The sequence below is a fragment of the Elaeis guineensis genome, chromosome 14 (genome assembly GCF_000442705.2).
Source record: "Elaeis guineensis isolate ETL-2024a chromosome 14, EG11, whole genome shotgun sequence".
Taxonomy (NCBI): Eukaryota; Viridiplantae; Streptophyta; class Magnoliopsida; order Arecales; family Arecaceae; genus Elaeis; species Elaeis guineensis.
In genome coordinates this window covers 55,460,330-55,481,218 of record NC_026006.2, presented here as the reverse complement: position 1 = coordinate 55,481,218, position 20,889 = coordinate 55,460,330, and the positions used below count along the sequence as shown (strand labels likewise).

At 38.0% G+C, this 20,889-nt stretch overlaps 1 protein-coding gene across 2 annotated transcripts; it reads left to right on the top strand.

Moving 5' to 3' along the window:
- Window positions 1–4,300: 4,300 nt before the first annotated feature.
- LOC105057675 (DNA repair protein recA homolog 2, mitochondrial) lies at window positions 4,301–19,554 on the top strand. 2 transcript variants are annotated; one of them, XM_010940355.3, is made up of 8 exons: window positions 4,301–4,509; window positions 5,016–5,076; window positions 8,349–8,569; window positions 10,276–10,363; window positions 11,500–11,672; window positions 12,999–13,145; window positions 17,836–17,970; window positions 18,594–19,554. In XM_010940355.3, the coding sequence occupies exons 1-8, from the start codon at window positions 4,396–4,398 to the stop codon at window positions 18,891–18,893; spliced, it is 1,239 nt and encodes a 412-aa protein (XP_010938657.1). In that variant the 5' UTR covers window positions 4,301–4,395; the 3' UTR covers window positions 18,894–19,554. The 2 variants fall into 2 exon arrangements, with proteins under 2 accessions (XP_010938657.1, XP_029124070.1); XM_029268237.2 differs by lacking the exon at window positions 12,999–13,145.
- Window positions 19,555–20,889: the final 1,335 nt, after the last annotated feature.

The following is a 20,889-nucleotide window of genomic DNA, read 5'->3' as shown; positions in this document are numbered from 1 at the left end:
CTTCACTATGAAAAGAAAATTTTACAAGAGGAGACCTCACCCTCAACCCTTGTACACCAAATTCTCTCTCACATAAAGTTTCCCTCACAAAAGCTCTCTCTCTCTTGGAGACCCCCCTGAACCCCTGAAGAGCCTGGCGACCGCTGTCCAGGAGCCTCCTGCTCCTTCTCTCACAGCGCCTCACGCCTCTCTCTCCTCTCGGTTCGTACGGCTGCGAGAAACCAAACCGCCCATCCTTCTCTGCTGTGTCTCAGGCCTTTTAAAGACTTAAACAGACTTTAAACCATGATTAGAGAAGGATTAGGAATCCTAAACAAAGCCAAAAAAACCCTCCTGACCGTCGGATCCAGACCGGGAGCGTCCTCGACCCTTAGATCGCGCTCCGGTCCACGAAATAGGGCCGTGGACCGCGAGAAATGCGTGGGAAATGCCCACGCGGTCCACAGACCGCGCCGTGGACCACCCGGTCCACGGTGGACCGGGGCAAGGGCCAGCAGGCCGCTGGGTCGCGCGTCCCGCGCGGGCCTGGGCCTGGGACGCGCGTCCCGCGCGAGCCTGGGCCTGGGTCGCGCGTCCCGCGCGGGCCTGGGTCCCGCGTCCCACGCGGGCCTGGGACGCGCGTCCCGCGCGCCGCCGCCTGCGGCCGCGCCGCTGCCGCCCGCCGCCGGTCGCCGGCGGTCCTCCGCCGCCTCGATTCTCGTGCCGACTTCAAAAGCTCGTATCTCCTCCATCCGAGCTCCGATTCAGGTGATCTTGGTCTCGTTGGACTCCATTTTTCGCCGCGAACCTCGCTGTGGGCTCAATGTGGGCTGAATCTCGAGGCGTCAAATCCTAACAATCTCCACCTCGACTCGATATTCGGCCTCCTCCAAACTCCGAGAGCTTCTGGATCTCCTCGCCCCCATGCCCTGGGGCAATCGCCTGCTGATCATGGATGGGCAAACATGGGAGTCGAGCCAGGCTGCTCGATCCCATCTCCGTCGTATGCTGTGCTCCTCCTGACCTGAGACCTGCTCGGGGCATCATCCTGCGGCAATAGGAATCTTACCTTGCGACGTCGCCTCTCGTCCTCCCGAGTCTCCTGTCTCGTGCCCGATCCGCCTCCTGGAGCTCCACCTCGCTCTGGGCTCCACCTGGCTCCCGATGCTCCACCTCGCACTGGGCTCCCTGCCAGGTAATAATGTCCTCTGCTCCCCTTCTTCCCCTCCAGCACAATCCTATCGCCGCGTAGCACCCTCAGGATTCCTCCACCAGCTACCGTCCTGTAGCCTCTCGAATCCAGTCTGCTAAGTGAGATAAGATTCCGCCTGAAATCGGGTATGTATCGGACCTCCCCCAATCTCCTCACTGCACCGTCATGTGTCCTCCAGCTGACCGTCCCAATGCCTCTGATCGCACAGCTCGATCCATTCGGCAGATATACAGTGCTCTCACTGTTCTCTAGGGAGTCAAACTGCTCCTCTCTGCAACACACATGATAGGGGCATGCAGAATCTAATATCCACTGCTGGGAAGAAGTAGATACCTCGTCAGATATCTCCAGGACATCTCCATCTGAATCGCTGCCGGCCGTTGCTACAGCAGCCACCGTCCGATTTTTCAGTTGAGGGCAATCTCTGGCTAGATGCCCCAACTCCTCACACCGGTAACACCTGGTTTTGCTCAAGTCCCTCCTGGACTTAGATCGCCCTCGATGCGATCTCCTGTCGCTCCGTCTACCGCCTCCTGCACCTCCAGAAGCCACCAAAGCTGAGCTATCACCACCTGAGCTCGAAGCTGGGTTCTCCCTCCTGAGAACCTCGTTCTGGAGTATCGCCGCGGTGACCTCGTCCATCTTGATAGTGCTCTTCCCTACTAGAAGAGCAGTCACCAAGGACTCGTACGAAGAAGGAAGCGATGCCAGCAAAACTAGTGCCCTGGTCTTCTCCTCAACGTTCTCGCCAACGCTGAGAAGGTCGGTGAGGATCTTCTGGAAGTGGCTCAAATGCTCCTGCACACTCTGTCCCTCAGTCATCCGCAGTTGGTAAAACTGCCTCCAGAGGAAAAGAGTGTTGGTGAGAGACTTCGCCATGTACAACTCCTCGAGCTTCGACCACAGCACCGTCGGGGAAGTCTCGCTCAGCACATGGATCACCACCTCATCCGCCAGGTACATGCGGATGGTACTCACCGCCTGCATCTGTAGCCGTTTTCAATCCCGCACCTCCATGGTGGTCGGTTTCTCATCGCACAAGAGAGCTTCGATCAACCCCTGTTGGATGAGCACGTCTTTCACCCTTGCCTGCCACAAGGAGAAATTGCTCTTACCATCAAACTTGTTGATCTCCATCCTGATTGTTCCTGTTTTCTCCATCTTCAGTCTTGCTCACCACCACTGCAATCTGCGTCCTTGTACCGCCTTGCTCTGATACCACTTGTTGGGTGGATGTCTGGCCAGGACACCACCTCCCAAGACCTTTTCAGTACCACGCGATGCAGCAGGAAGAAAGAAGAAACAAAACAAAAAGAAAAACAATCAAAATACGTGGATCAGCCACAAAAGGGCTCGTCTCCACGGGGCATGCAAACTTCACTATGAAAAGAAAATTTTACAAGAGGAGACCTCACCCTCAACCCTTGTACACCAAATTCTCTCTCACATAAAGTTTCCCTCACAAAAGCTCTCTCTCTCTTGGAGACCCCCCTGAACCCCTGAAGAGCCTGGCGACCGCTGTCCAGGAGCCTCCTGCTCCTTCTCTCACAGCGCCTCACGCCTCTCTCTCCTCTCGGTTCGTACGGCTGCGAGAAACCAAACCGCCCATCCTTCTCTGCTGTGTCTCAGGCCTTTTAAAGACTTAAACAGACTTTAAACCATGATTAGAGAAGGATCAGGAATCCTAAACAAAGCCAAAAAAACCCTCCTGACCGTCGGATCCAGACCGGGAGCGTCCTCGACCCTTAGATCGCGCTCCGGTCCACGAAATAGGGCCGTGGACCGCGAGAAATGCGTGGGAAATGCCCACGCGGTCCACAGACCGTGCCGTGGACCACCCGGTCCACGGTGGACCGGGACAAGGGCCAGCAGGCCGCTGGGTCGCGCGTCCCGCGCGGGCCTGGGCCTGGGTCGCGCGTCCCGCGCGGGCCTGGGCCTGGGTCCCGCGTCCCGCGCGGGCCTGGGACGCGCGTCCCGCGCGCCGCCGCCTGCGGCCGCGCCGCTGCCGCCCGCCGCCGGTCGCCGGCGGTCCTCCGCCGCCTCGATTCTCGTGCCGACTTCAAAAGCTCGTATCTCCTCCATCCGAGCTCCGATTCAGGTGATCTTGGTCTCGTTGGACTCCATTTTTCGCCGCGAACCTCGCTGTGGGCTCAATGTGGGCTGAATCTCGAGGTGTCAAATCCTAACAATAAAAGAGGCGACTCAATCAGTAGCTCTATTCACTTTACAGTAGATATATCTCGCAAAAAAGGATGTATCTTTTTTTGCCAGCTCCCCAATCATGTTCGTAGGGTTTATCATTGGACTTCGATAGGATCTTAAAGCTTTCCAAGTTTTTGGATTGACGTTAGCGATGACAGCAGGCTGGATTCGAGATGGGTTTCTAACTATCCAAATCCAAATCTAAATACTCAATAAATTATCCAAATCGAGCTCAAATGATATTAGGATTGAATTTTTTTATCCAAACCTATAATTCGGTTGACTTGGTCAGAACCCAATTAAGTCACATTGAGCATTTTTTTTTCATTTTTATCAACTCCAAAGTCATACTATAGATCCATAAATTATACCTATTTTAAATAAATATAATATAATAATATTTAAATCTATGTTCAATTAAATAAAATTTTAAATACGATATAAATTTAATAAACTAAGATATTTAACAATAATATTTAATTCCAACACATCTGATGGACAGACGGATTGACGGCTGTGTCACTACTGATCAGAAAAAAGGATGACAGGATGGCTAGTGGACGGTGGTGTGGGTGTGGCCGACTTGTCGTGTAAAACTGTAAGTGAGGAGGGTTTGGTTTTCTGTTTTTATGCTTTGTGCTTGTGGGACGGCGATGGAAGAGAATTAGGGAAAAGGATCGGGTGCATAACTATTCGGTCCCGATCCAAACCCAAGGTTAAGCATTTGGGGTCTATCCAAATCTGGTTCAAACTTAGTCAACGATCCAACCGAGTCGGCTGAGATAAGATGTCTGCGGGTTTGGATTTTGTGGCCATCCGTAATTGGGACTGTATTTGAAATTTTAACCCAGGCTTGACCATGGAGCCAATTTGTACATTGTCGAAGCCCACAGTATGGTAGGCCCAAGCCTGGTCCATTATATGCATGCGCCGGAGGCTAAAAATTAAAACCCCCAAGCCTCCCTCGAATTCCAAAAGGAGGGAAATCAAAACCCTTGGCCATGAGAGCCCTGAGGCCTCTCTCGCTCTCCTCCTCACTTCTGCGAGCGATTTACTCTGCCGGCGCCGGAGGACGGCCTTTGCGTGGTCCCTCTCCTCTCTGCTTTCTTCTCCAGGTTCTTTACGTTGTCTTTTGATCGGATTTTTGAACTCGAACACTAATATTCTTTACTTCGAGTTTTATCTTATGTAGTGGTAATAGTCTTCCATATTTAGCTTAAATAATACCTTCTTTTTTGTTCATTTGGAATAGTAGTTTCAGGTTTGTTAGAAAAGGTTTCGTCTTGACGGAGATTATGACATATGTGCTCGAGTTGTTCTGGTGTTTTTAGTTAGTGATTTTGGGTTATGACAAAAGGTCCCACTATATTATGTTTGCTCATCTTTTATGCTACATTAATTTATTTTTGTCCTTCAGATTGATTCTTGTCATGATTTGGAGGTTGCTTATATTTGCATAGTTGGATGTGATTGTAAAAGTCTTGGCCCATGTGAGGCATTTTTATCGTTTGCATAGTGAGGGCTTGGCACATTTATATGCATTCTGGAACGTAAAAAAAAAAATTTCACTTCCAAATGCTTTTAAACTATGATTTTTATTGAATTTTCTTTTTCTTGCTAGAATGGAGGAAGCAAGGTTTTATCTTTTTCTAGGATAAAGGGCCGTTTACTATCATCAACAGGTATTATTGTTCGCCTTTCTTTCTCTCTCTAGATCTCTATATCATGTTTTTGTTTTGTAAAACACTGTTACTAATTACGTGTAGCTGGACACCAGTATTATGGACTGTACCTGTTTCCTAAAAATTCTTTGATCTAGTACCTGCCTTATGCCATTCTTTGTTATATGAAATGCCACAGCTTCTTTTTTGGAAATTTTAAATTAGATATGGAAGCAAATGATGGTGATACTTGTTTCCATTCTTAATCAGCTTATATTACATCATTATCTTGTATAATTATGCAGTATTATTTACTTGATGTAAGGCGTAAATTGTATATGCTGGTCTATTTAGGCCAATGTTTCCTCACCTTATTCTGCTTGATCAAAAAAAGAAGCCAAGAGGACAAAACAAAACAAAATACATGGTTACTTCAAGAAGTATGAAATTCCAAGTTATAGGTCTTCTTGGCAGATGGAGTAAGTTATGAACAATTTGCCACCATGAATGCAAAGTTGAAGCCTGTTTATCTTATATGCTTGGAGAGATTTTTCTAAGGGTTTTCTTAGGCTGTGAAAAGACCCCATAAGTGGGGATAAGGAACTTATACATGGACTGTGATTTAACTTGAGCTAGACTTGCTTCTATCACTTGTTTCTAAAATTTATAAATGGTTGAACATCATGTAAGCTTAATGATGTACTTGGAACATTGATATGAAACTTAGGTCATGTTGGTAGTTCACTTCTATGCAACTGACTATTGTGTAGCTTGAGTGTGCACTATCTCAGTTACATATTTTCCTCCTACTTTTGGGAAGTGATGATTTTTAAAAGAATTGCAAAGTTTTTTTTGGAAAATCTAAAGCAACTATGTTCATGCTTTTTCTTTCCATGTTTTACCCATGACTACGTTGACAATATTTAGTACACTTCTAGAAGAAGGCTACTTTTATCTTTCTGATGAATTGGAAGTAGGACTTGGGTTTTGCATTCCAGAACTGACTTCTAGAATTTTTCTTGCAATTGCTCATGGACAGTATGGCCCCATATGTAGGTTAAATATGTGTAATACAGCCTATCCTCAATGCATGATATTTCAGCTAGCTAAGAGTTATACAATATTTCTTTTAAAATCAAACCTAAACTTGCTGATTGATATGGGCCTTCTTATTCTGTAGAAAAGGCCTACGATATGGGCCTTCTGATTGTAGGGTTCAGGAAGGGGATTTAATGCACCCCATGTAGGAAATATATTGCTTAGCCATGGAGAGACCTTGTGAGACCCAAATTAGGAAGTGAAGTCTCTAAAGAACCTAAATTTCTGGTGAAGATCAACATCTCAGTTTACTTTTGCGAATAAGAACAAAAAAAGTTCAGGCCAGGTCTAGCCCTTCTTCCTCTAACTCACTCTCAAACTTCTGTTCTCTTCGTCTTTATCTTTTCCTACTAAACATACAATCATTTTTCACTGTTTCTGCTGTAGTGCAAAACATATTGCTGCAATCATATTCCTTGTCTTACTTTCAGTTTTATCTAAAAAATTGACCTTATTCGATGCTTCTGATATTCTATAATGGTTAAATTTTGATTTCATTTTATGGATATCAGATTTTGCTTTCTTTATCTTCCACTAACATTCTTTAACCTCTAGAACTGATACGATATATTTCTGAGTTTCACTCCCCATTTTGTGAACACTAGGGCAGCTTTATTTAATTTCTTGTTTCATCTAGAAAGTCAAAAGTTCCTCTTTTGTTTTGTTTCTGAACTGGATAGCAAGCTAAATACTTGATCATCAAAATTCCCTGATGTGTTGTTCATCACCTTCCTTACAGTTTTCTTTTCTTCACAGGGTGCAATGGTACATTGGTAGATGTGCATACTTCCCTTGGAATGATAAGATCCTCCATTCCATTTTAATTTATCCTTGATTTTTCTTTTATTATACTCATATCCTCCTCATCTAACCACTCTTGTGTGGTTGTGTTTACATCTTTCTCCATCTCCTTCTACTTCTAGTGTTTTAGCGAGCTAAAAACCTTGGATTTTTGCCTGTTTTATGCTCCACACAGCTTACATCTCTTTTTCCTTCAACTCATATCCTCCTCATTTCACCACTCGTATGTAGTTATGTTTACACCTTTTTCCATCTCCTTCTACTTCTAGTGTTTTAGCAAGCTAAAAACCTTTGACTTTTGCCTGTTTTATGCTCCATACAGCTTACATCTCTTTTTTCTTCAGTCCTTTGTAGTATTTGATTAATTAGGCTGTTGTTCTGAACACTTCTTTGCTTGAAGCTTGTTTGGGATTCTTACATGTAGCAAACTTTTTACATTGGTCTAAACTAGTCTATCATTTGGTGATGGTAGAATCCTTAGTTTCACTTGCTATTTTGATTAGTAGACATTCGAATGTGTGCTAGTCCTGATGCTATAGGTGCAAGGAATATTATTGATTCCATCTTTTCTGTAATTCTACTGCAAAAATTATTTTGTTTTAAAAAGTGGATGCGTGAGTTCTCTGCCTGTATCACTGGATAGATACAAAGTGATGGTTAGGAAGCAAAGGAGACATAACAGAAGTGGAAAAACCTGTTGAAATACCTCATTTATCATCTCTTTAGGTGGGTGCAAATGGTCACCCACCAAATGACTTGGTTGCTTGCATCTCTGAGCTGAATGTTGTGGGTGGGAAGGTTGTCAGACACCACATTTGTAATGGAAGAAGTTAACATGGTGCAAATTGAACATCAAATGTAAAAACTGCCATGAGATGCTATGAATCGAGATATTATCATTGTTGATCTTGCTTCACTAATGCACAATAACCACTAAAGGTGTGTCCTGGTTGCAAGGGCATGTTTTCAACTAAACATTTTTTTTAAAGTATTACCTATATTTTGCAACATGATTGGGTTGATGGAAAAATTTACTTTATTTCTTTCTATTGACTAGAACATATAGTGCTAGTTTCTCTCACACTTTGTCGTCTTAATACTTTAGGTGTGTGCCATTTAAATAATAACACTGTAGCTATTGTTACAATGAAAACTTAACACTTAGTTCCTTACTTTATCACAAATGTTCATTTTATTTTACAAGAGGCTGTTTTTCATGTAAGTTACCTTCAATAAATGTGTCTATTATTATACATGCATATATTTGTCATAAATATAATACAGGGTGCAGTTCTAATGTGTAATTTCTTTAGCACTTATTTGATGAAATAACCCATAGATTGGTATTCAGCATCGCATTACAATGTTACTCAATAAACTATTCTAATTTTCAGTTGAGACACTGTTGGAGTATGAAAGAGATCAACCTTTTGATGATCAAAAAGTGATTGAGAAAGACTCAACACTTAATCTTGCTCTCTCTCAGCTTGCAGCTGATTTTGATGTAGAATCCAATTTATCTTTGAGCCGGTTCTTTTGTACAAGGTACACACATGTGATCTCTACAGGCTCTCTGAAGCTTGATCTGGCTCTTGGGATTGGAGGGCTGCCAAAGGTGATAATATTTGACAGCATATGCATGAAAATAATATCTTTATTTTATCAATTTGTGGAATATCTATTTTGAATGAGTTGTGGTAACTTGTCATGTGAAATAATATAAAGAGTTATTAGTTCATTTTAAGCAAGAAGTAGACATTATCGGTCTACTTGTATATGTCTTGTTCCACAAGAAAACTTATTCTTGATTAAGCATCTTTTTGTTTAATATATTCCACTTTTTTTTTTTGGTCAGTAGACATAGCACAGAATCTTATGTCTGTGTGATTTTAATGATAATTTATTCATCTCCTTCTCGAATGTCTACCTAGATTTTTTTTCTTTGTCTTAATATAATCTAGGTACATACCATGTATGAAGCAATCTCTGGCTTCCATTGGGAGCAGCCATTCTGTATTGAGTGGTCTTCTGTAGCTTTATGTTGTATGTGGTTATCATTCACTTGGGATGTTGTGTGGACATTTCTTATCCCTGTCCTTCCTGAATTTTTTAAATAAGCTTAAGTTAATATCGTCTTTGTCTGTCAATCTATTAAATGATTATAGCTGATATACATATTTTTAAATGATAACTTTTATAGAGTCAGTAAGACAAGGGCTCTTTTTACTCTACTTGTGTAAGTCATCCAATCAATTATCATTTGAAAGAAAAAAAGAAACCAGATTATTGAAAGTGTGGATCTGCTCGTAATACTAATTAAATATCATTCCAGACTTTGCATTTTTGACATGTATTATCCTTAAAATGGTACTAGTCTTGCATGTCTAATATGGCTTCTATATGATGTTCTTGAAAATATTTAAGTTTAGACAATGTTGGCTAGCCTTTTTTTTGTGCAAATTCAAAGTATGATTTTGATTTATTATGTCTATAAACTTTACCCATTCGTAATACAAGAACATATGGAATAGAAATGAAGCCATTTGTAAAAAGGTGGAGGTAGAAGTAAGAGAAGGATGGCATAGATGGTTTGGACATGTACAATGTAGGTCGAGTGATGCACCAGTAGGAAGGAGTGATTTGATACATGTAGAAGGAATAAAGGGGTGTAGAGATAGAACAAAAATCACAAGGGTTGAAGTAGCAAGGAAGGATTAGATATCTCAACATCTTTTAGAAAGTATGGTTATAAATTGAGTGGAGGGGAGAAATAGGATTTATGTAGGTGACTCCAACTAGTCTGGGATTAAGGCTTAGATGAGTTGAATTGAGTTGAATATGCATATAAAACTTTAGTCATGCATGAAATTGGTCTATTTCTCATCGTTGTGAATCATATAATGGTTATGACTAACTAGTAGCATATGTAATGCCTGTTTGAGGTAGGCTGTTTGATGGTATTCTGGATTTTTCAAAGATTTAAAGAATGCTGAAATCGATCCTAGTAAATATTGTAGGTGCTCCAAATATATTCAACTGAAAGAGTTCTGTCAGTTAGCTTCCATTGTTTTCCAGTACCTGTAATTTTTCTTTTTTACTGCTTGCATTGTGTTGGATATTTTGATTATGATAGCATGTTGATTTTTTTATTGTATCTTGTGATTACATGTTGTTAATTTCATCTGCTTTTTCTTACTTTATGTTCTTGCAATATATGGAACGAATTCTTAAATTTATGGAGTTATCACTCTTGAATTTGTGTCAATCTTGTACGACAAACTCCATAGATTCTAAATTTATGACTTTAAGTTTGTTGTGCAGGGGAGAATGATTGAAATCTATGGAAGAGAGGCATCTGGGAAAACAACACTTGCACTTCATATCGTGAAGGAAGCACAAAAGCTTGGAGGTTCTTCTTTCTCTATGCTAAGTTTCTTATCATTGAATTAATGAGTTAATGCTATTCTGCTATGAATTGTCAGTGTCCTTGTGGATCTTCCCATGAATAATTGAGACTGTTGATTTGTGGGTTGTATTTGATGGGGACTGATATTGTCAACGAAGCTCAAAATCTCTTGTTTTGCTGATTTAGATCCATCGAATGTTCCACTTTTTACCATTTAATGTGAACTATGCTTGTATTTGTTTTTCCTTTTCCTAAAATGGACAGCATTAGCTGCGGCATGAGAATGCCATACAAAAGAAAAATCTCTTCTTAGTTTGCATGATCAATCGGTATATGTCATGTCATGCATAAGCTGTCTTTCTTACAAGTCATAGTCAAAGGAAAGAAGCTGATTCTGATAATCTTGCAACATCATTGTAGCTGAAATCTCTACCAAACATACAAATAATCATAAGCAGTAGGCCTTTTCCATCAGTCTAATGTTCAGCAGCCTCAGCATTATATATCCTATGTTGCCAATGGTGCCAAGGCCAATCCCTTCAGGAATAGACTTGCCACAAGGAATTGCTGTATTCAATCATGGTCTTCCTTGGCGGTATATTGGCTTATCAAGTCTCTAATTGTTAATTCCAAAAATACTAGTGTTTTTACATTTTTACGTGTTAATGAACTTGTTGGTGTAACATGCTAAATTTAAGTGTCATAACATGTTTTAGCTTTATCTATGTATTTAAATTTCATAAATGGTTCCAATAGGAATTCTTTATCTAATAATAGTTAACTACAATTTTCATGTAGAGTTCTGTAGGAATCATGTATGAAAACTTGTCCTGGGTCAAATATTTAAAATGCTTCGAATTGTTTTGCTAGAACTGTATTTTCAGTTTCATCTGTTAATGTGTCTAAATCCTCAAAATTGGTCATCACATTTAGCTCTTACACTCACATTGATACAATATTTTGATTCCTTATTTCTATAATTCCTTTATCCATATTATTTTTCTGTGCCTTCTTTTAGGCTTTGCACCCGCATTTCTTTCCTTTTGAAACTGTGTTATGCACTGAATTTTGCCATGACATCATTCATAACAATGGTTGCTTTAATTCTCTGCATAATTATAAAATTGTCTTATTTGCAGGATATTGTGCTTATCTTGATGTAGAGAATGCTTTGGATCCAGCTCTTGCAGAAGCAATGGGTGTAAACACAGAAAATCTTCTTATTTCACATCCTAATTGTGCTGAAAATTCCTTGAGCATAGTGAATACTCTAGTTAATAGCGGCTCAGTTGATGTTGTTGTTGTGGATAGTGTACGTAAGCATAACATTCTGCTTTTAGATGTTTATCCATTTAGACTGAGATCCATTTATCACACAATTCTTTTTCCTTATATTGTAGCACCCTGTTATCTGGTTATGTTTGTGAGCAGTAAAATTTTTGATATTTATTGAAAATAATCTTTGCTTGAATTTCTATCATGGAATAATGAGATATGTATTTTTTTATCAGACTTGACAACTTGATTATGTGGTGAACTTTTAAGATACAAAATTATGTTGCTGTATTACTTGTGAATATGATTTTGATATAGCTTAAGTAACAAGGATACAGAATGATCAAACAAGTTCATAAAGATCATGAAATTTTGCGAATGTAAAGAGCTATGGGTTATTTTATTTTAATATCTGATTTGATTGATATCCTTGCATGAAGGTATAATGTGCAAGTGTTTTGCTCTGAGCTTATCTCTTCAGTATTATTCTGATAGTTACATGAAAATTTAGCATCTAGGTGTTCATCAAACAAGAAAAGGGGAGTATGGGGAAATTTCATCTTGCTCAAAATCCCCCCTCTGGATGGCTATTTAATATTTATTCAACTTATTTCATAGAATAAGATTTATCTGCATCTGTTGATCAAGTTTTAAATTTGTTTCCCCTTTATGTTCTTTTTGTCTCTTTTCTCTCTTTTGGAAGTTCCTTTAGCATTCAAATTCACAAAGTCTGAACTCAGACATCAACTAATTCGGGACTGAAATGATCCATTTAATTTGCAGAACCTATTTGATAGAATAAGATTATTTGCTACAAAAAAACTATTTGTGCAGAACCTTGAAATAATCCACTTAATTGAAGCTCAAATGATGCCTTCCTGCAATCTCTGCATGCCTATGATTTTTCGCAAGTTGCAAATGCATATTCAAGATTTCAAGATCTGATATTGAGCTATAGTCCCTCTGCATCTTAAATTGCACCTGTGTTACCTTCATCCTAATTTCAGTATCAGTTGCTATCTGATTTGTTTGAGTTTGCGGTTTTACATGTGGAACAAAAGGAAGATGGTTTGATTTGGGAGTTCCATATTTACTTGGATATATGCTTATATTTCCATGTTCACATGTGCCAGCATGTAACTAGATGCCATATTCTGCTCCATATTACGATACTAATCATTTGTAGACTAGTTTGTAAATTTGAAAGTTCATGTCATCCAAACAATACTACAGATTTTGTGGCTAAAATACGTGTATATGATACACATTATTTATCCTTGTTTAGCACTATAGAATGATTGGATTCTTTATTTTGGATTCAAATTCATAGACTTCTTGCTCAAATTGCCTTGTATTATGATAGGTGGCAGCCCTCGTTCCCCAATGTGAACTTGAGGGCTTGATAGATATCAATTCTCAAGAAGTGCAATCACGATTCATGACCCAAGCACTTAAAAAAATTCAGTACTCACTAAGCCGGTCCCAAACTCTTGTTATTTTTATTAACCAGGTAGACTCTATTCTTTTGACATTTTATGGAAATTTGTTAATAGCACGGAGACTCTCCTTTTGAAAGGATTGGCAAGTCTAATAGCTGTGATGATGGTAGACAGTTTAAAGCACCTTGTTCTACTTTAATATTTATATGAATTAGAGTCTTCACTATCTTCAAACAGAGCTTGGCCTATTTTAACATCTACTTCTATAAAACTTGGGACTATTATTTGAAAAATGATAGCCTGATCTTTTGAATAGCTGTTAGATTTGTTGGTTGGTACCTCTCAGGTGCAATCCTGACTGATGGTGAATAACCACAATATTCTCAAGAAAAAAGTATTTACCAAATGACAATTATACTACAGAGAGAGAGGGAGAGCATATACTGACTAGAAACTAGGTGTTTAATTACAATATTAGTTCATATATGGTCTTACACAGCAGTTTTTCATATAACATTGCGATAACTGATGGATCTTAACTATCTATATGGAAACCAATAAGTATTTTATTCCTGACAAGGTTGATATTTACTGAATGTGTTTTTCCTTTAATCCTGCTTTCTTAAACACTTTTAGCCTTTCTCAGATCTCCTAATCCACCTTTTCAGGTATCTGATGCATCATAAGATATTGGAACTTTTAAGTTTTCTCTAGTGTGAAATTTATCTGTACTTTACAACGATTCACATCTGTCTTATGTTGATGAGAATTAATTTGATACTTTTGCTCTGATTTACTCGATTGCAGCAAGATTGAAATTCTAATTTACTGCTTTCAGGTTATTCTGGGTATTATCTATAGCTCTTATTTGTTAAGTTGTTTAAATCTTGATCCGAACCTAGCCCAACATACCTGCACTGCTCAATGCCACCTTTAAACACTCCATGAAATCCGATCCATTTATTAGAACTGCTAAGTGTCTAAGCCAACCTGTTCTGAATCCACCGTGGATCCCAACAAAATCTGGCCCAGAATGTACGTACTCTTAGATTGGATGCATCTGGTGCTCCATTGCCTTGCTATATTATGTTTTGGTGCCCTCTTTATTGCTCACAATTTGTATTTATTGTATATGATGGTTCGAGTCAATCAGTTATTTGTTGTCTAATACGCTACAAGTGATGATGCGTGATATGGTTGGCTATCTTCAAGACATTGATAGGCTTACACTCTAGCTGTTGGTCTAGAACAGTCTTTTGTGCGGCATGCACCCTTGGAACCTGTCTTGACAATAGAATACTAAAATCAATTTAAATAAATAAATTTCAATTGTATCTTTTGGTAAGACATATTGGTTTATGTATGTATATAGAATGATGTCAATTTCAGGCCAATAGAAATAAGAATTCTGCCTTCCAAATATTTATAAACCATTTAATCATTTATATAGTGTTTGAATATTTGCCTTTTCTCACATTCTACCCTTGGTTCAAATTAGTCTGTTCATAAATAGTTCTTACTAATCTCTGCCTTCACCTTTTTCTACTGTTATTTGATTTACTTATCCTTCTTTATAGACCATCTCGATGTCAAATCCCTCAAAATTATCGTGTCAATTAAGTTGTGTTTTGTACCTGTTGAGCTAGTCCATGTGCTCTCTTTCTTGCATGCTAAGGGTTTCCTAGACCTTTTCTCCTGCTCACTTTTTCTCTTTCTCTACTTCTTTGCTATGTCAAAAGAGAAGTGTATTTCCACTATTTTGGCTGCATCTGATCCAATTGTTGCAGTTACCTAGCATTCTAGACCTAAGTAAAAGAAAAAGGTGGCTTCTAGGTAACTGGCTGATGGTTACAAGCAGGGGGTTTCTCAAGATGGAAACTGTACTTGGAAGCCAAGGGATGGTGGTTGCGTGAGAAGGCTTCTTAGTGGGAAAGTTTACCAGGTTTTGCTGGGGCTTGAAGTGCTAGAAAGTAGGCTGTTTCTATGTTTCCGTTGAAATGCTTTGAAGGTTCATATAAGTAGGGCTGCTATTTTAGGTATTTTCTACTATTATATGTAACAATATTTTGAGTACCATACCATGCTAGGCAGGTACTGGTTGCAACCTACTGACTCAGTGGGCTATGATATAGGGCTTGGCATGCCTTCTGTATTGACATGTTACTATATTCACTTGGCTGAATTCAATAGTGTACCATGCGTCGATACAGGGGCATATTGTATTGTACCAGGGCATAGTATACTATACCACTAAGGTACCAGTACAGGGCCCAGTACGAGGACTTAAAAATGTTTGCTATGAACCTTCTCTCTCTATTCAATCTTTCTGTCTCAATTAAAGACAACTTCTAAGCAAACCATCATCATGTAACTTTTTTGTTTCTCCATTATTTGTCCTAGGATTTTGTATAATATGCCACAATATTTGCAATAGTGCCTGTGACAGGCTGTGCAAGCAAATCTATCTGGATTGCCTGTTCTTTAAGATGGCTACAGAGAGTGGAATGAGGCTTGAGATTCCCAAATCCATCGTGTCAAATTTTGCTCATTTGAAATCATTGACACATGCAAAGTTTGGTTGGAAGGAAACCGGAAATTTTATTGTCGATGAAAGGGAAAAAAACTAGATTTGACTGTAGAGGAGTTTAAACAAAAGTAGCAGTTGAGTCTAGCTGAGCTTCTTTTGACTTCAGAATTTAGAGGAAAAAAAAACAAACTAGATTTGACTAAATATAGGAGGCTAACCAAATATATCAGTCGAATGTAGCTTATGTTCTTTTGACAGATGACTTAGTTTTGATTCTCGTTGTGTTGCTAGAGACCAGACAGAAGGATGGGCTGGCATCATTTATCAGTTTTCCATTTAATTTCATTCGTTAGTTATTTTATAATTTTAAGTGAAGCTGGTGCCTTTTATTGAATAAAATCTACACCATCTACAATAATTTACTGGCAGTTGGCATACATAACTTAGCCCTTTGCCTAATTCACAGACTTGACACATCATGAACCCTCCAAGTGGAATTATCTCATGATATTAGTAGAAAAATATTTTTGTTTCTAAAGGAAGCTAGAGAAAGTCCAAACATGAATGACTTTGAGATGCAGTGATCGCAAGAAACAAGTTGCTGGATGATTCTTGTACAAATGATAAATGGTCTATATTAGAAGGTTGGAAGGAAGCATAATGTCAAGCCAGGACAATGATTTTAAAAATGAGGTGGGAAAAAGGAAAAGAAGAAGGAAATCAAAAGAAGAGGGGTGAGAAGATGATGCGGGACTTGTGAAACACAGACAGAATTTCATTTAAAGGTTTCAAGTTTTATTTAGTATTGTAAACTACAATCAGGAGTTCAATTTATAAAGAAAGCAGTAGCCTAACCCAATCCTGAAATTAATTCTGACCACTGGTTTTAGGCTTTCTGGAAAACTAATAATCCTTACTGGTGCTTCTAAATGTTGTCCACAAGTTCAAGGAACAGTCTTTACATGAAAAATACCCAAATTAGGCTCTAAAACTGTTATATCACCCAAATGCTGGTTGCAGCACCAGCCAAAAATGCTGCAGCTGGTCGATGCTACTAGGAGTGATGCGGAGACATTTGGCATGAAATAGTTGCAACCGTTGTACAAGAAAGGCATTTTATTGTTGGCTGTACTTGGAGTCGCACTGATGCTACCGAGAACAGCATTATCACAACACTAGAGAACCATGATCTTTTATGAGCTGCTGCCACTGCTGCTGCTGCTACTTTTTGGGGGAAAGAGGAATCCTCCTTCAAGAGGAGATACAAAGGAAGAAATTATGGAGAAAGAAGCCCGACAGCCTTCCAACGGCTCTGAGAAATTCTAGCATTAAAAAACACACTTGTACAGGATTTATGATACAACCTAGGATCACAGATTATGGTGCAGACCTTTCAGAAATATGTGGTTGTTTCTTTCTCTGCTCGCATGCCAACAGAGAGCTGAAACCACTTGATCCTGACCACTATGAATGGCTTTGGGGATCCGCCTTCATTCAGTCCAGTCATCGGATGGTTCTTGTTCTTGTCCAATTATGTTTCCAAGAGCTTGCTAGTCTTTCTTTGGGGCTTATGCTTTAGCTTCAACTTATTTGACGCTTGTTCAATTTGTCACAATTTGCATCAGATATCAAAAGGTAATCTTCTAAGAAGACAGGCATTGACACTGGCTTAGGTAATTCTGATGGATTTGTGGTGCTATGTTTGCTGCTTTGCCTGTGGCGTCTCCACATCACTCCATGCAAGACAGTACTTCAAATTCATAAACGTCTGGCTTTATTGTTGGTCCTTTAGAACTTAGCTTATTTCACGATGATGGTTTTCATGTTATAAGAAATTATTGATCCAATCTTATATTTCTAAGTGAGTCACATGATATAATATAGTATTACTTTATGAGCAAAATCTATCTAGGAAAGGATCATATCTATAAGTTCATAGTTTCTTGGTCAAGCATGCAATTGTGAATCAACTTCAATCAGGACCTCTGGATAATTTGCTCGTTCAGGTATTTTAAGAATTTCAATTTACTATAACATTATTCATGAGATAACAAAAATGGAACTAAAATAATTTCATTGTTGGTAATTGCAATACCTGATTCTTTTTACTGTATTACTTGGATTACCATTCTTTCTCCAGATATGTAAACTGTATTGTGTAATCTATTCCCCTCCCCCCTCTCTCCCAACCACCTTTTTGTTCTCATAAGCTCAAGTGACATGTATGTGTCCAGGTTAGGACAAATTTAAGATCAAATCGTGGCTTTGGAGAGATGAACGAGGTAACTTGTGGTGGAAATGCCTTAAAATTCTATGCAGCAGTACGAATGAGAATTACAAGACGAGGCTTACTCCACAATGAAGATAAGGTATACTCAACAAATCTGCATGTCTCAAACTCAATTTATCTTCCTACCTCTACTGAAAAAACTTAAACAACCTTCAGTAATTTAATAGTACATATTTAACTAGGAATATTTTTTGGAAACAGATTTAATTTTATGTTAGATCTAGGAGTTTTTCACTGTGAAGTGGGTTTTCTAATAGGAGAAGCAAGGTTATATATTGAAAGGTAAAAAATAGTTTTCTCTAGCATTGTTTTCTGACAACCCACTATGATCTCCTGTCATAATGATTGAACTTTGTTATATATCATGAAGAACGGCTACTAGTTGTTTGACTAGTCAAAATTATTTAGACATTCTAATTCATCCATTTTAAGATAATTGTATGATTTTAAAAAGTAACTTATTCTGTGTGTAGTCAGATTAAGTACAGTTATTAAAACAAGACCACTTAGTCAAGCATGCTATTATGCATATGTTTCTGTTCAATTAAAAGAACTGAGTATATGACATCCCTTAAGAATCAGTGACTTATAGCAGTGATAGTGTAATTATTTCCTTCAGTATGTTGCACTAAATTAATGTAGTTCATGTTTATCTATCTTACCGGCTCTCTTTTTATCTTAAAACAACTCTCTCTGTTTTAGATCACTGGCATTGGCTTATTAGTGCAAGTCATGAAAAATAAACTAGCACCTGCAATGAAGAAAGCTACTCTGGATTTAGGATTTGGCAGGGGCATTTGTCTTGAAGCTGAGGTTTTGGAGATGGCTACTAAGCATGGACTTGTTTTGAGAGAAGGAACTGGATACTGGATAGAAGGCGAGTTTCTCAAAGACCAGCAAGAAGCTGAACTATTTCTAGAGAAAAATAATGCTGTAGTAGATGAGTTTGTTCGTACATTGAGAAACCAGTTGTTTCAGTCTGGCACAAAAACTGGGATCTGAAGCTGATGATTTTAAGTTTCTATACAGGAGAAAGAATGAACTCTTATCTTGAACAAAAAAAAAAAAAATTCAATGTCATGAGGAAAAATTTGAAGGTAAAACTGGCAGATGGTCACAGGGTTCAACCAGAGGCTAGTGTGGATCCATCCCAGGCATCCATAGAAAGTGACAGTTGCTACAAGCAGACATTTATAAGGTTTCAGAATCTGTTGAGGGTTGATTCACCCTAGGATCCAAAGATACGAGGCATTAAGATGCCTGCCATGTTTCGGACATCTGACCTTTGAGTTTATTTATGCTGATGCTTTACCATCCCCCAGCCCCCCTACCCTGCTGCCGCCGCCACCGCCACCACCACCACCACCAACAAAAAAAATTAAAAAAGAAAAAAGAAAAGCTGACATGCTCTGAGTATTCAGTTGACGATCTTCTGTTTCCAGTCCATAACAATTGTTGAGCGTTGCGTGTACACTACCTTTAAAGTTATTAGTGCTGATACTTTTCTATATGTTTTTTCTGTATCTACATATTGAGTACATTTAAGGTGACATGCTTGGAGTATTCAAGTATTTGAAAATCTGTTGCTCCAATTTGTAACAATGCTGCCGAACATTGTACGTGCATCACATTTCAACTTAAAGGCAAGTTTCTGTTTTTTGTCCTTTTTGGGTAAAGAGGCCCCAATGGAATTCAATGCTGAATAACTCATGGTAGTATCCACTGCTCATAGGCTTATTAAACAACTGGGAACAGAAGTTACATAGTAATGTCTGGAGCTTCTCCAAGATTTTTGAAGAGTTTTTTATGTTTATGTCCTTCTAGATATTTTAATTTATATGAATATTTTTTCAAAATTGATATCTTCACGTATATTTTCATAAAATAGATATATATTTTGCATATATGTCCATATTATCTAATGTTGTTAAAAAATTTATAATTTAAAACTAAATTGATTAAAATATTTTTATGGGTAGATGTGCAAAAAAAAAAATTTATAAGAGTATATATGTAAACAATAATTTTATGAGGGTATTTATGCAAATTTGAATATTTGAAAGGATATACATGTAAAAAAAATAAATTAAAATTTTTTGCATATAATATCTCTTTTTTGGTTTGTAAATTGTTTCTTTATTCTAATGGAGAACAATTAGCATACATAACTAAAAAAATAAATATACTTAATTTATTAACTTATATACATAAAATAATTTTTTTATCAAACGATAGATCAAAATTATTTTATCTAAAAAATAGATACATCATAACCATCCATGTTTCTTCTAATATATAATAATATACTTTTGAAAAAAGTGTTTAAATTTGATATTAGATGGTTTGTTTGTATATTTGCAAGAATTGACATAGTTGTGGATTTAGGCATTACGTAACAATAAAAATTTATTATTTTATTATATTTTATTTTAAAATTTTTTATTAAAATATTTTTGTGAAATGTATAAGGTATATCATGTTGTTATAAGATGAGTATGGTTATCCCATCTTGTCTAAAAATAAAATATAATATAGTATTTTAATATATAAAATATCATATAATATCGTCATCATGTTGTTGTATTATGTAATATGTTACTATATTATAGAGTAAGAGGGACTGAACCATCTAGATGAAATAGATAAAAATTAAATTAGAATTTTTTATATGTATATTTTTTTAAGCATTCAAATTTATATGAATAATCTCATAAAATTACTATTTATATATATATATTCTTATAAATTTTTTTTTTTACACATCTGTTCATGAGAGAATTTTAGTCATTTAAATTTTAAAACATTAATCTTTTAACGATGTTAGATGATATAGGTATATATATTAAGAAAAAAAATATACATATAAAATAAATATTTTATAAAGATATATATATGTAAATATTAATTTTTAAAAAATATTCATTCAAATTTGAATGTTTTGGAGGTATGCATGCAAAAAAACTCATTTTTGAATTGGGTTCACCTTTGCTTTTCAGGC

Bases quoted from the DNA above. Each gene is read 5' to 3' on its own strand.
- LOC105057675 (XM_010940355.3), top strand. From the start codon at position 4,396: ATGAGAGCCCTGAGGCCTCTCTCGCTCTCCTCCTCACTTCTGCGAGCG. The intron at 13,146-17,835 runs GTAGACTCTATT...GTATGTGTCCAG, and splicing joins TTGTTATTTTTATTAACCAG to GTTAGGACAAATTTAAGATC. The intron at 17,971-18,593 runs GTATACTCAACA...TCTCTGTTTTAG, and splicing joins TACTCCACAATGAAGATAAG to ATCACTGGCATTGGCTTATT.